Source organism: Podarcis muralis, chromosome 11 (assembly GCF_964188315.1).
Source record: "Podarcis muralis chromosome 11, rPodMur119.hap1.1, whole genome shotgun sequence".
Classification (NCBI taxonomy): domain Eukaryota; kingdom Metazoa; phylum Chordata; class Lepidosauria; order Squamata; family Lacertidae; genus Podarcis; species Podarcis muralis.
In genome coordinates, this window is record NC_135665.1 from 56009301 (window position 1) to 56021921 (window position 12621).

Sequence of the window (12621 nt, forward strand, 5' to 3'; positions counted from 1 at the left end):
TCTATTCCATCTAGTCCATCAACCTGGTGATCTTCTGTCCGTGGGCTGCAATATCTGATCACCCAAGCGCTTCTTGCAACCTTGTCGCCCAAGCTGCCTGTCGTTTTGCTGTTCAGCGGCACCAGGCAGAGCAGGAAAGTTCTCTCCGAGAGTAATGACTTTGGGTACTGTGTTGCTTTTCGAAAAATCGCACCCAACAGGTCCCAGACGATCAAAGAGCCTTTGGTGCGGGCTCTGGCAAATAAACTTGTGATCTTTGCTAAAACAAGCTGGGTAGATGCTTCTGCTCAGGACCTGCTGGGTAAACCTCAGGTGGTGCTAATTGCATCCCTTGTGGCTGGCTTGCTTCAGCCGCGCGCATCCATGGCAAGGGAGTGACGCTGGGTTTGCGACTACTGTAATTCCCAAAGGCTCTTCCTTTCAAATATGGATTTGGCTGAGTGGGAGAAGACGGCACGGCCGCTGCTGTTCTGAATGCAGACAAAGCAGAGCTAATAAGGATGCTCGCACCATTAATTTCTGGATTTGTCAATATATTTTTTTAAAAAATTATAATACAAAAATTAAATAAAAGAGGGAAAGTTGATGTATCAGATCACCTATATCAGACACCTCTTAGCTGACAAAGAGCCTGAAATTAACAGGTCCGTGGCAAAGTACTGTTACATTGCAACAAGAATAAGACGAGCAATGATGTCAACAACAGAGTTCAAATTGTAAACATCGAAGGAACGATAATAAACAGTAGCGACACCTGAATTGAATTTTTAAAACCTTAAAAGTCAAAACCTGGTCATAAATATAAGCACCAATTCTGTGAATTGGCCATATTTCTACTGTTATTTGTAACACAATACTACTTTTAATGTCATATTTTTTATAAATTGCTTCCTGGTCACTGACCGTATTAAAGATATTTGATTTGATTTTGATTTGATGTATTGGCTTGTGTTTAGCATCCTTTTTATTTCTGTTGTGCTTCAAAGATTCTGATTGCAAACTGGCCTTGTTAAGCTTTCGTCTGTATTCATGATTTCTTCGCGGTTGCAGAGTATGTAATCTGAAACGGTTTTATTTGAAACTGTTGAATTAGCTGAATTTCAGCAGCAGAAGTCCTTTTCACTTTAGCCACAAGGACTTCAAATGTTGTTGTGCCTTTTTTGATGATGGAAACTAGGGGGGGGGGGGATCACCATCGTCCAGTTTAGACATCACAGTAAACCATATTTAATGGTTTACTGTGAGCGCTCCTAATTCTTGGCTGTTTGGTTGCAGATCACAATCCCTGGCTTAGTTTGCATCTGAACCCCAGGGATTGTGGGTTGATTTGCTCAAAGAAACTATGGCCGGCGAGCCAAGAGCAAACCTTTGCAATAGATCATAGCTTTTGGGGAGCAAAACAAATCACAGCTCCTGGTTTGGATGTAAGAGTAAGACAAGGGTGTATGGTTTGTTTTTGTCCAGCTCAAGCAGAGAGGAGCAAAGTGGGGAAGACTTGACAAGTTCATGGTAACACATTAACTATAGCTTACTGTGCGTGCAAACTCTGCAAATGAGATTGATGATTGTAAGATAAGCATTCAAATACAGTTAACCCCTGACCATTAGGTCCAGTCGTGACCGACTCTGGGGTTGCGGTGCTCATCTCACTTTATTGGCCGAGGGAGCCGGCGTACAGCTTCCGGGTCATGTGGCCAGCATGACTAAGCTGCTTCTGGCGAACCAGAGCAGCGCACGGAAACGCCGTTTACCTTCCCGCCAGATACCTATTTAACTACTTGCACTTTGACATGCTTTTGAACTGCTAGGTTGGCAGGAGCTGGGACCGAGCAACAGGAGCTCACCCCGTTGCAGGGATTCGAACCGCCGACCTTCTGATCATCAAGTCCTAGGCTCTGTGGTTTAACCCACAGCGCCACCTAATTCAGGCCAAATACAGTTAGCTTTCTTAAAAACAAAAACGAGAACTTGTTTCTTGTTTTTTAACCCAGTGCCTTTGCACTGATGGGCCAAGATATTGAAAGGCAGCTTCCAGGTTTAGTTCCCTTAATGGGCAGTTGTGTGGAATGTTGCCTGCATGCTTTTATATCCATGAGTAAAGGGCTGGAGAGTTTATTTTTCTTTTAAACAGAAGCCAAAGAAATTAGGAAAGGGACCAGAGGAACCCCCACCCCACAGGTGCCCCTGGACTTTTTGGGCTTGGGCAACAGAACAGAGTCACTATGCAGAGATACTAGAGGCAAAATTCATAGCAGGAAATGTGAAATTAAGGGTAAATGACTGAAGTGACAATGCTGTCAAATTATTATTTATGTTCCAACTAGACCTAATGAATTGTGGTGAACAGCTGTTGCCAAATCACTTATGGAGTAAGCCCATTCTTGCAGCAAGTGAAATTGGGATCTATCCTTTTGAGATTGTACGCTGCCAGGTCATTAAGATTTTGAGGATCAAAATTATTATTTAGAAAAGCCAGGAGATCCATTTAAATATTATGGGTAGGGAAGGAGAACCCCATTTCTGCACACGAGGGTCATCTAGTCTAACGCCTTGCAATGTAGGAATCTTTTCCCCAATGTGGGGCTTGAAGACCCTAGGATTAATAGTCTCGTGCTCTGCTCACTGAGCTATCCCACCACCCTGCATTAGACAGAGGTTTACCGGGCAAGGTAGAACGTTGTAATAAGGTTCTTCTGCCCCTCCACTGCTCGTAAGCGTATCTGAACATTGCCTCTCTGTGTTATATAAAATCATTGCTTTAAAAAAAAAAAAAGTTTTGAATAGTTGCATTCATCTTCTGCTTCGTGCTGTCAGAACCGATGCGTCTTTCTCCCACGATGGGGCTTTGTAATTTAACTCCTCTTTTAACTCCTCTTCTGGAATTGTCATCTGTCTTGGTGGCTTGCCGTCTTGCTACATGAAGGCGTAGGGTGCTCACGTTCTGCAAACAAGATGCCGATTCGCAAGCCGTGACCTGCCTGCACGTAGCGCCACGTATCTTCCAGTGTTTATGCGAGGCACAGATAGCGCCAAACTCTGTGTTCTTCCATTATGGTTTTGTCACGGGTTTGCAGAGTGTTGCTTTACAGCTAGACAGCAGCAGTTGATGTTATGTACTGAAGTTCTCACCCTGGGCCAGCAGGGGGATACTGTAGATAGTTATGCAAATAAGGGATCGAAAGTGACGTTCAGTGATTGGATAGTTTTAGAAAGTTGTTACAGTTACGCTGTACTGGAGCTCTATATAAGCAGGCTGACTGAACCCTTCAGTTCAGTTCAGTTCTGTCCTGGCCTGTGAATAAACAAGAGCTGTTTGAAGAATCGCTGTGTCGTCTGATATGTTCACCCACAACTTAACAGTTGATGGGGCAAATGTAATGCCTAACTATGGATTACTCAAAAAATGGAAGTGGGGTGGTAATTTTGTGTTGTAAACTCTCCAGGTATAGGGCAGTATCCAGAATTAATTAATTAATTAATTAATTAATAATATGAGCATGAAAAAGGATGGGGGAGGTGAGCCTCCTAATTATGTTGAGATTCATATATAGTACAGTGGTACCTTGGGTTACATACGCATCAGGTTACAGACTCCGCTAACCCAGAAAAAGTACCTCGGGTTAAGAACTTTGCTTCAGGATGAGAACAGAAATCGTGCAGTGGCAGCGCGGCAGCAGCGGGAGGTCCCATTACCTAAAGTGGTGCTTCAGGTTAAGAACAGTTTCAGGTTAAGAACGGACCTCCGGAACGAATTATGTATGTAACCAGAGGTACCACTGTACGTTGCATTTATTGTGCTGATGTTCTTGCCAACCCCTTTTATTAGTAATGCTGGGTTAAAAAAGGGAGAAAAATCAGTCCTCATCCTTCACAAGAAAGATTTAGATATTTTGCAGATGGGTGGCCGAGACTTTTCCTCGTTGAAACTATTATTTTGCCGCTGTTATGGTTAATAACTTTTATTTGCATGTTTACATACGATTCCAAAAGAATATGCAAAGAACTGTTCTTGGGTTATCTCTTGATCAAACTTCACATCTCATCTGCCTTACCTAACCCTCTCTCTTCCCTCCTTCCCCTAAAGAATAGGGGAAGCCTTTTTAAAAAAATATGTAAAGCAAACTCTCAGAAGAGATTTTATGAGTCATGCCGTTGTGTCATTTCCAACATATGGGTGGCCATATGGTAAAGAGTTTTTGGCTCCATCTCAGCCGAACAGCCGTGCCTCCAAATTAGACTAAAGCAGCATGATATTTCCTCCTTTTATCTGTAAACACCTTTGTCACCTCCCCCAGGGTGCTATTTCCTTTTTACCTTTTTTGGGGGGGGGCAGCGGCAAGAGCAATGAGGCGGCATCTTTATTTAAACCGGGGCGTGTCATATCACATTCAATATCTGCTTTATGCTCTGGATTAATTTTGCACGAGTCCCCTGAAAGCTTTGACGGTTAAGTTCCTCCGGCAAAAAGGAAAAATGGAGGCCTCTTGTCAAATCGAGAGCAGGAAGGGAACTCCCAGGATGCTCACTTCATCCAACAAGCTGTTCTGGTTCAGGCACAGAGGGCTTAGACGCACATAGCAGAGGGCAGGCAGGGACATCGCTAAGGCTTGTTTCCCTTCCCTTCCCGTGTCGCTGACGAGTTTTCTGACACCGGTTGATGAAGCCTCCAGATCCAGAGGCAATATACCTGTAACAGGGGAAGGCTTACATTCAATGTGCAGGATCTAGTTAGGTGTTGTTGTTTTCCTAGACTACAGGCACATTTTGTGACTCACAGGTCCAATTGTGACCATGTGGAGATCTCTGCATGCCAGGGTGGTGACTGGCCGCTCTACCTTTCTAAAGCTTCTTTACAGTGGTACCTGTTGGGATATGAGTACTACGCAGCAGTAGTACTCATATCCCAACATCCTCCCCCATATGATTTGACGTTAGCTGTTCAATGCTAGTTTGCAGCTGCGTAGTACTCATATATCCCAACAGTACCTTGTTCTCAAACTTAATCTGTTCCGGAATACCGTTCCAAAACCAAAGCGATCCAAAACCAAGCTGCATTTTCCCACAGAAAGTAATGCAAAATGAATTAAACCATTCCAGACTTTTACAAACAACCCCTAAAAAAGCAATTTAACATGAATTTTGCTATCTAACAAGACTATTGATCCATAAAATGAAAGCAATAACCAATGTGCTATACTATAAAATACATAAGACAGTATTGTAGATGATAATTTTTTTTTTAAAAAAAGGTTTTTTCTTCCCTGCACTGATGATAGTCATTGTTTGGATAGGGGGCTTTTATCTATTTCCGCAGTCACACAATCAATCAGTAGCTGAACTGGGTTCCACACAGAAACCAAAACAAATTAACCAAAAAAACTTCCGCAAAATAAATAGCAAAAACAAAAGCGCCAAACTTAATCCGTTCCGGAAGTCCTTTTGACTTCTGAAATGTTTGAAAACCAAGGTGCAGCTTCTGATTGGTGCAGGTGCTCTGGAAATAATAGCCAACAACTGCATCAGACGGTTGGCTTCCAAAAATCATTTGAAAACTGGAACACATACTTCTGGGTCTTCGGAGTTTGAGAACCAAAGCATTCGAGAACTAAGGCGTTTGAGAACCAAGGCCACACAGTAAGCTTCATGGCTGAGGGGGGATTTGAACCCTGATCTCCCTCGTCCTAGTCTGACACTCTAAGCACTACACCACACTGGCTTCCTAGAGTACTTCTGCTATGGGGCAGCTATATAAATTAAGTAGGTAAATAAATATGGAGAGAGCAGAATCCCACATAGAGAAGGATCTGAAATTATTTTCCTTGAAGCTTGAATTTATTTTATCCAGGGTCGTTTTGTTTGATGTTTTAACGTGTTGTAAACTGCTTTGAGATTTTTTCATTTAAATATAACGTGGTATAGAAATGAAAGGGACAATGACAACGACATTTTTCTTTCTTTACTATTTCAGCTTCTGGAATATCCCATTGATGCTAAAGCCAACAAGTTTCCTTTCTTGCGAAATCCAGATATTTTGGTTGGAGAAAACGACCTGACAGCTTTAAGTTACCTCCACGAACCTGCAGTCTTGCACAACTTAAAAGTCCGATTCTTGGAATCAAACCACATCTACACCTACTGTGGTGAGTGTTGCAGTGTGCCATTTCTTTCAATATTTTTTTTGGGGGGTGGAAGGAGGTGGCAGGGGTGTGAAATATGAGAAGAGATCATTGTGACTGTCACCACCCTGCTTTTTTAAAAAATAAAAAGACAAGTAGCCCAGAGTAACACAGCAATTATTAATTCCGGATCAAGATGTCTTGCCCCTTGAGACCACCTCTGTCTTCCCTGGCCATGGTCCATGCTGGATGGAACTGTGAGAAATTGTTGTCCAAAACATCTGGAGGCTTCCAGATAACTACAGTATTTTTTGCTCCATAAGACGCACTTTTTCCCTCCTAAAAAGTAAGGGGAAATGTGTGTGCGTCTTATGGAGCGAATGCAGGCGGGAGGCTCTGCTCAGCGCTCCCTTTAAAGAGCCGTGCGGAGCATGTGTGCGGCTCTTTGGGTCTTCTCCTCCTCAGGGAAAAGCCCCCCAGAGGCACACACACGCTCCAAGCAGCTCGTGAAAGGGAGCGTTGAGCAGAGCCTGGGATGCATACAGGCTCTGCTCAGCGCTCCCTTTAAAGAATATTTTTTTCCTTGCATTCACCCTCTAAAAACTAGGGGAGTCTTATGGTCAGGTGCGTCTTAGGAAGCGAAAAATACGGTATGTCTGTACTAGGTTTTTAAGCAGGTAGCTTAGTTTATTGCTGCACAAGAGATTTTCTGTTTGTTTTCAAAAGGATAGACGTGTCTGTCCGTTCATGAATCAGCAAAAACTACTTCAAACATGACCCTTTTTTTTGGAGACAGACAATACAGTGTTAAAGGGCTGAAAGCATCTCTCATAATAGAACTATAGAAACGAAAACTCGCACACATGATGAGGCAGACAGATGAGCAGGAAATGTACATCTCTCTTGGCAGGATATAAGCTCTCTCCGCACATCAAAGAAGTATCTCCGAATCCTGCCCTGTACTTTTTTTATGTTCTTTACAGGATTTTCTTTTGTAAGTCACCTTGAGGGCTTTTTCTAAAGTCAAAAGCTGTGGTATAATAAGTGCTCCAGTTTCTTTTTAAATCCTGCAGCACAGAGAACTGTTTGTTCTAGGAAAAAGCCATTCCTTGTCTTGTCCTGCCCTGAGAAAAACGCTGATACCTTTAGATTTCAGCATTGATTGATTGATTGATTGATTGATTGTGTTGTTTATTAAATAATGGTTATGGGACATCTGTGCTCCTGAAACCATCCTGAAAATAATAGAGGAAAATGCTAAAGAAGAAGAGTGCTCCCTTTAAAAAAAAAAAAGTCCTCTACATGCTGAAGAGGCAAGCCACTTGCATTTGTATTTTACGGAAAATCTGCTTGCCTCTTCAGCAGTGCAAATGGCTGTGCTAAAGAACTCGTGCCTTAGTGCACATTTCTCTCTCATGTGCAAGTTGTAGCTTTGCTGCATTGTGGTTGCAGAGGGCAGAGTGGTAGGCGGTGAGTTGAAATGTGGAAGCCTTTCAAATATATTCTCATATGGTGGCCATAGAGTAAGAAACTGCGGCGATCACACAGGGTCCCCGGACGTTTCACCGTCTATTGATCCCTGTCCCACCACTTTATTTCTCGCTGCCACCACCCAGGACCTACTGAGTCCAGTCAGGGTTAAATTGGAACATAAACTTCTGTTTATTTATTGCAGTTTAACAAGCGTGTGGTTTCATAAATGACATCGGTCCATTACAATCCTGGGGTGCCTATCCAGACCTATAACTTCCGCTCCCTGCTCTCACTCACTAAACCACCTCTCATATATTTACTTGTCTTCCTAGCCCCTAACTGTTCCTGACTCAGCCTATTTCGCTACACTAACTCAACCTACCCACAGACTCTATCCCAATTCACTCCAACCAACCACCCAACTCCCAACGAACTCCCCCTCCCCCTCCCAGAGCTGGTTTTATAGTCCCTCTGACTCCACCCCCTGGGTTCTGATTGGGTAACCTGTTTAACTATTTCACCTCCAGCACTCTCGTATGTTAACGTCACAGAAACCACGGTCCACAAAACACAGCTAGGCTGGAACAGCATCGTCATCATCATTTATGTAGCAGAAAAGTGATTCAAAGTTGATTGGTAGTTCTTATTTTAGAATGTATTTACAATGTTGCTTCTTTGGCGTGGCTTCTAACTGTTTGCATGCTTGCATGTTTTCAAGGTATTGTGCTTGTTGCCATCAATCCCTACGAACAGTTGCCAATCTATGGACAAGATGTCATCTATGCATACAGCGGCCAAAACATGGGGGACATGGATCCTCACATATTTGCAGTTGCAGAAGAAGCATATAAACAGATGGCCAGGTGAGTGGAATAATTGCCCACCCCAGCTCCAGACAGACTTGTGCCCTAAAACCAAAGCTATCCCATATTCATGTAAGAAAGCACCCAAATTCGGTTGGCGGACAGGCTCTGAAAATCCTCACAATTGGCATGGTGTCGTGGAGTAAAATGTTTGCTACTGAATGCTGAACCCAGCAGCTTCTGCCGAATACTAAGGTTTTCGACTTAATTTCTTCCTTCCTTTCTTTTTGAGCAGTTTCCTAGTCCACATGGTTTCGTTGCAGGGGGAAATTGAGCGTGCATTTGCCATGGTGCACTAATTCCTGCTATCAGTTCTGCTTATTCATGAAGACTAGTAATGATGATAGCCTGGTAGAGAAGCTAGTGGTTTGAGGAGGGTTTGCTTCTCATTGCCTGTTCATGCTTCGTGGCTTCTAGTTCTCTCTTTTACCCTTCTCCCCTTCCCTTTGGATGACTGCAGATGCTTCAGACCAAACACCAAGGCCAGTAGTAGCACTGGCCCTGCCAAGCCCCTCCACCTCACTTACAGATACATTTACACGCTCGCAGTTAGGACTTATCTTTGGAACCTCCTGGACTGGAAACTAGCTTTGTTGACTTATCTGGCACTGGAAAAGAAGCCTGCCAAGTGCTAAAGGAAATGGAAATGTGTGACATTGAACAGTTGCTTTGAATTCATGAAGAAAAGCAGAGTATAAATTATATAAGTAGACAGATAAATAAGGGCTCCTTTGATGGTCAGGCAAGGTGAAGCCTCTGGTTACATGCTTGCAAAGGGGATTCTGGTTCTGACGCTGCCTTCCTCTTCCGGGTCAGAAGGAAGGCAGCAGCAGAAGCTTTTGGGCTCTCCTAGTCCCTGACAGAGTGTGATTCATACTATGGAGAAGTCTCCTTTGAAGGCCTTTGTCCACATTGAGAATGGCATGCAGAGCACCATTTTCCCACTGAGGTGGCTTGGATGTTTAGTCCCTGTTCAGTCTGTAGTGTGTGTGTGTGTGTGTGTGTGTGTGTGTGTGTGTGAGAGAGAGAGAGAGAGAGAGAGAGAGAGAGAGAGAGGGAGAGAGAATGCTTACTGGGAACAACTGGGAGTGCAGAAAGCCGCCTCTGTCCTGTCGCAAGATAAGCCCTCTGGGAGCCTTGGGGAAGAAGGAGACCATGGAAGCTGCATGCAAGCATTTGCCCAAGGGGAACTGACATTTGCCTACGTGGCTGCGTTTGGTATAAATACTTCCAGTTTGTTCCTTGTCTATTTGTTCCCTCTTCTTCTAACATCTCCTCGCTCTCCAGGTCTAGATTTCCAGGCCATATCCTTCCAACCATCCTGCATACAATATTCTTGTTGCCCTTCAAAAAACAACAACAACAACATCCTCTTCAAAACCAAGCGCAGATTTCCCCCGAGTCTGAGGTTTCTGTGTCTGAATTCAGTTGTAGAATTCAGGCTTGTTTGTGCTAAGATTTGTGGTTTTGAGATGTTGGGCCTTTTAGTGCAGAATTCCAGAGTCTGTGGCTGCATCTGAACTTTTGCTTACCTTCAGTCTTCAGAGAAGCTCCCCTCAACTTTTCAGCATCCTTGGTTAGCGACAGATGATGGTGCATCAGCAAATTCCCAAAACTTTCACCGGAGCCCTTAAAAAGGTGCTTTTATTTCTCTTTCTGGAAGCAAAAGTTTCATTTACTGTGCCTCCCTTATTGATCTTATTGCTTTTTACCGCTGTTAGCTTGCAGTGCAACTTAATCATCCTGACAACAGCGTTTGAGCCAAGTTTGAGACTGCTGTGAGCAAGGGAAGCTCTCTGGGCTTAATTGGGGTTTAATCCACCCACTCCTGCACTGAAATTGGCCCGGGCTGCAGTCGGAAGTTGCTGACGAGTTGGCGTTGGCAGAGACCCACGAGATGAGAGTCTCCATAGCAGTTTTGTCTTTCAAGCAAGTTTTAAGAGCAAGACTGAGCAGTTATACTCCTTTGAGCTCCCTGGCGGGGCTGTTAATGCAAAATAAGCACGGTATCTTTTATGTTTGACCTCGATGCGCAAAAATGAGAAGGGTGCAAAAGTGTCGGGCTGCCTTCAGCAAAGTGCTGAACTGCTTTTCCATCTCTTGTGCTATATAATATCTTTTTAAGGCTGTTTGCAAGTTTGAAAGCCATTTGAGACATGTGTCCTCATCCTAGTTTTCCCCCTGCTATATAAGAGTTGTAGATCTGTGGATTGTTCAAAAACCTGCAGGTCCTGTTTGACCCAAGGTGGCAGAGGGGTGAAAGGAAGGTTTCTGTTTATAGTGTTGGACGTAGTTCCTCTCTCAAGTTTCAATGCTGAAATGTTTGTCTGTGTTCAGCCTGAGAGGAGTGTTGCTCAAACACATTATGTGCAAATGCGCACAGGAAATCTCTGTCATATCTGTATTATTTTTAAAAAGGAAAGTAGCATTGGGAGGGTGGAATTTGAAGCAGAAGAACAGTGAGGTGTTTGGCCCTTTCACGTTGGAGAGAGAGGTTTGGAAGAGAGATTCTTACTCTCTCATAGTGGAGTTAGCACAATAGCAATTGCTCCAAGCACATTAAAACTCGGGCCTCATCCACCTTTAAACGAACGTTCCTCACAAAAATACTTAGGCTAGAACAAATCACAGATACTCATCTTTGCAAAAGCGAAGATTTTACTCTCAGATTTTCAGAAGTTACAGCAAACAAGTATCCATCCGTTGGCGGTAAAAAAAAACCTTGGTTTCCTTAAAAAGAATCATGAGTCTTTGTGTTAGCAAAGATGCAGGCAGTTAAAAATATCTTTTTAGAGAGATTCACTCACTTGTAGGTTTTTCCTCTTGAGCTTTGAGCTGTGTTGCAGCCCAACTTCTTCTGGGAAGCAGGGCAGAGAGGGAGGGAGGGAGGGAGGGAGGGAGGGAGTGAAGGGGAAGCAAAGGCTTGCTGAGTCCCATCCATGGTAATTTGAGATCAAGGCTCAGGTTAACCCTTTCATGCATGCAAGTGTGAGCCAATAACTGTGTATTACAACAATTTGTGGCTTGCAATTTCTTCATTCCAAAACGGACACACACAGAAGTATCCCTCAGTATCAACACGGCCCTCATACCAGACTGTCTGAGTTCAGGAGAATAGTCTAAAGGCACCTTGGAAGGAAGAAGTCTTGAGTGTGGGAATCATCTCCAGAATAACCTCAGGAGATGTTGCTGTGCCAGAGCCTTTTGTAAGAGGAGCCAACACTGTGTTTCCCCACTTATGTGTCCTGAAGTGGTTGCTCTGTCTTCCTCCTTGGACTAATAATAATAATAATAATAATAATAATAATAATAATAATAATAATAAATTTACCCCACCCATCTGGCTGGGTTTCCCCAGCCACTTTGGGCGGCTTCCAACACAATATTAAAATACAATAGTCTATTAAACATTAAAAGCTTCCCTAAATAGAGCTGCCTTCAGATGTCTTCTAAAAGTCTGGTAGTTGTTTTTCTCTCTGACATCTAGTGGGAAGGCGTTCCACAGGGTGGGTGCCACTACCGAGAAGGCGCTCTGCCTGGTTCCCTGTAACTTGGCTTCTTGCAGCGAGGGAACTGCCAGAAGGCCCTCGGCGCTGGACCTCAGTGTCTGGGCTGAACGATGGGGGCGGAGACACTCCTTCAGGTATACTGGGCCAAGGCCATTTAGGGCTTTAAAGGTCAGCACCAACACTTTGAATTGTGCTCGGAAACGTACTGGGGGCCTTGCTCAACCTGGTGCCCTCTTGATATTGTCAGGCTCCAACTCCCATCAGCCCTAGTCAACGTGGCCAGTGCTTAGGGTTGATGGGAGTTGGTCCAGCAACCTCTGGATGGCACCAGGTTGTTCCTAGACTCAACTCCTGAACCTGGAACATGTGGTGTGGGTTCCCACCCCTGTTTGTGATTTAAAACACAAGTTGACCTTAACTAACACACATTTTGATCCCTGCTGTGGATATAAAGCTGCTCGCAGGAGGAGAATGAATATAGAAACTGCATGCGGGGAAAGGGTTAAGCACACAAACTCACCACCTCTACTTCTCTACTTCCAGTTGCCCTCTCCACAGATGCTTTTACCGTGGTACCTCAGGTTACATACGCTTCAGGCTACAGACTCCGCTAACCCAGAAATAGTGCTTCAGGTTAAGAACTTTGCTTCAGGATGAGAA

At 43.9% G+C, this 12621-nt stretch overlaps 1 protein-coding gene across 6 annotated transcripts in view; it reads left to right on the plus strand.

Moving 5' to 3' along the window:
* MYO5B (myosin VB) overlaps positions 1–12621 on the plus strand; it is a 287447-nt gene that overhangs the window by 91139 nt on the left and 183687 nt on the right. For all 6 annotated transcript variants that reach the window (XM_077936491.1, XM_077936490.1, XM_077936493.1 and 3 more), the window contains exons 3-4: positions 5969–6140; positions 8308–8452. In XM_077936491.1, the coding sequence (XP_077792617.1) occupies positions 5969–6140; positions 8308–8452 (317 nt within the window). The remainder of the gene's footprint in view (positions 1–5968; positions 6141–8307; positions 8453–12621) is intronic.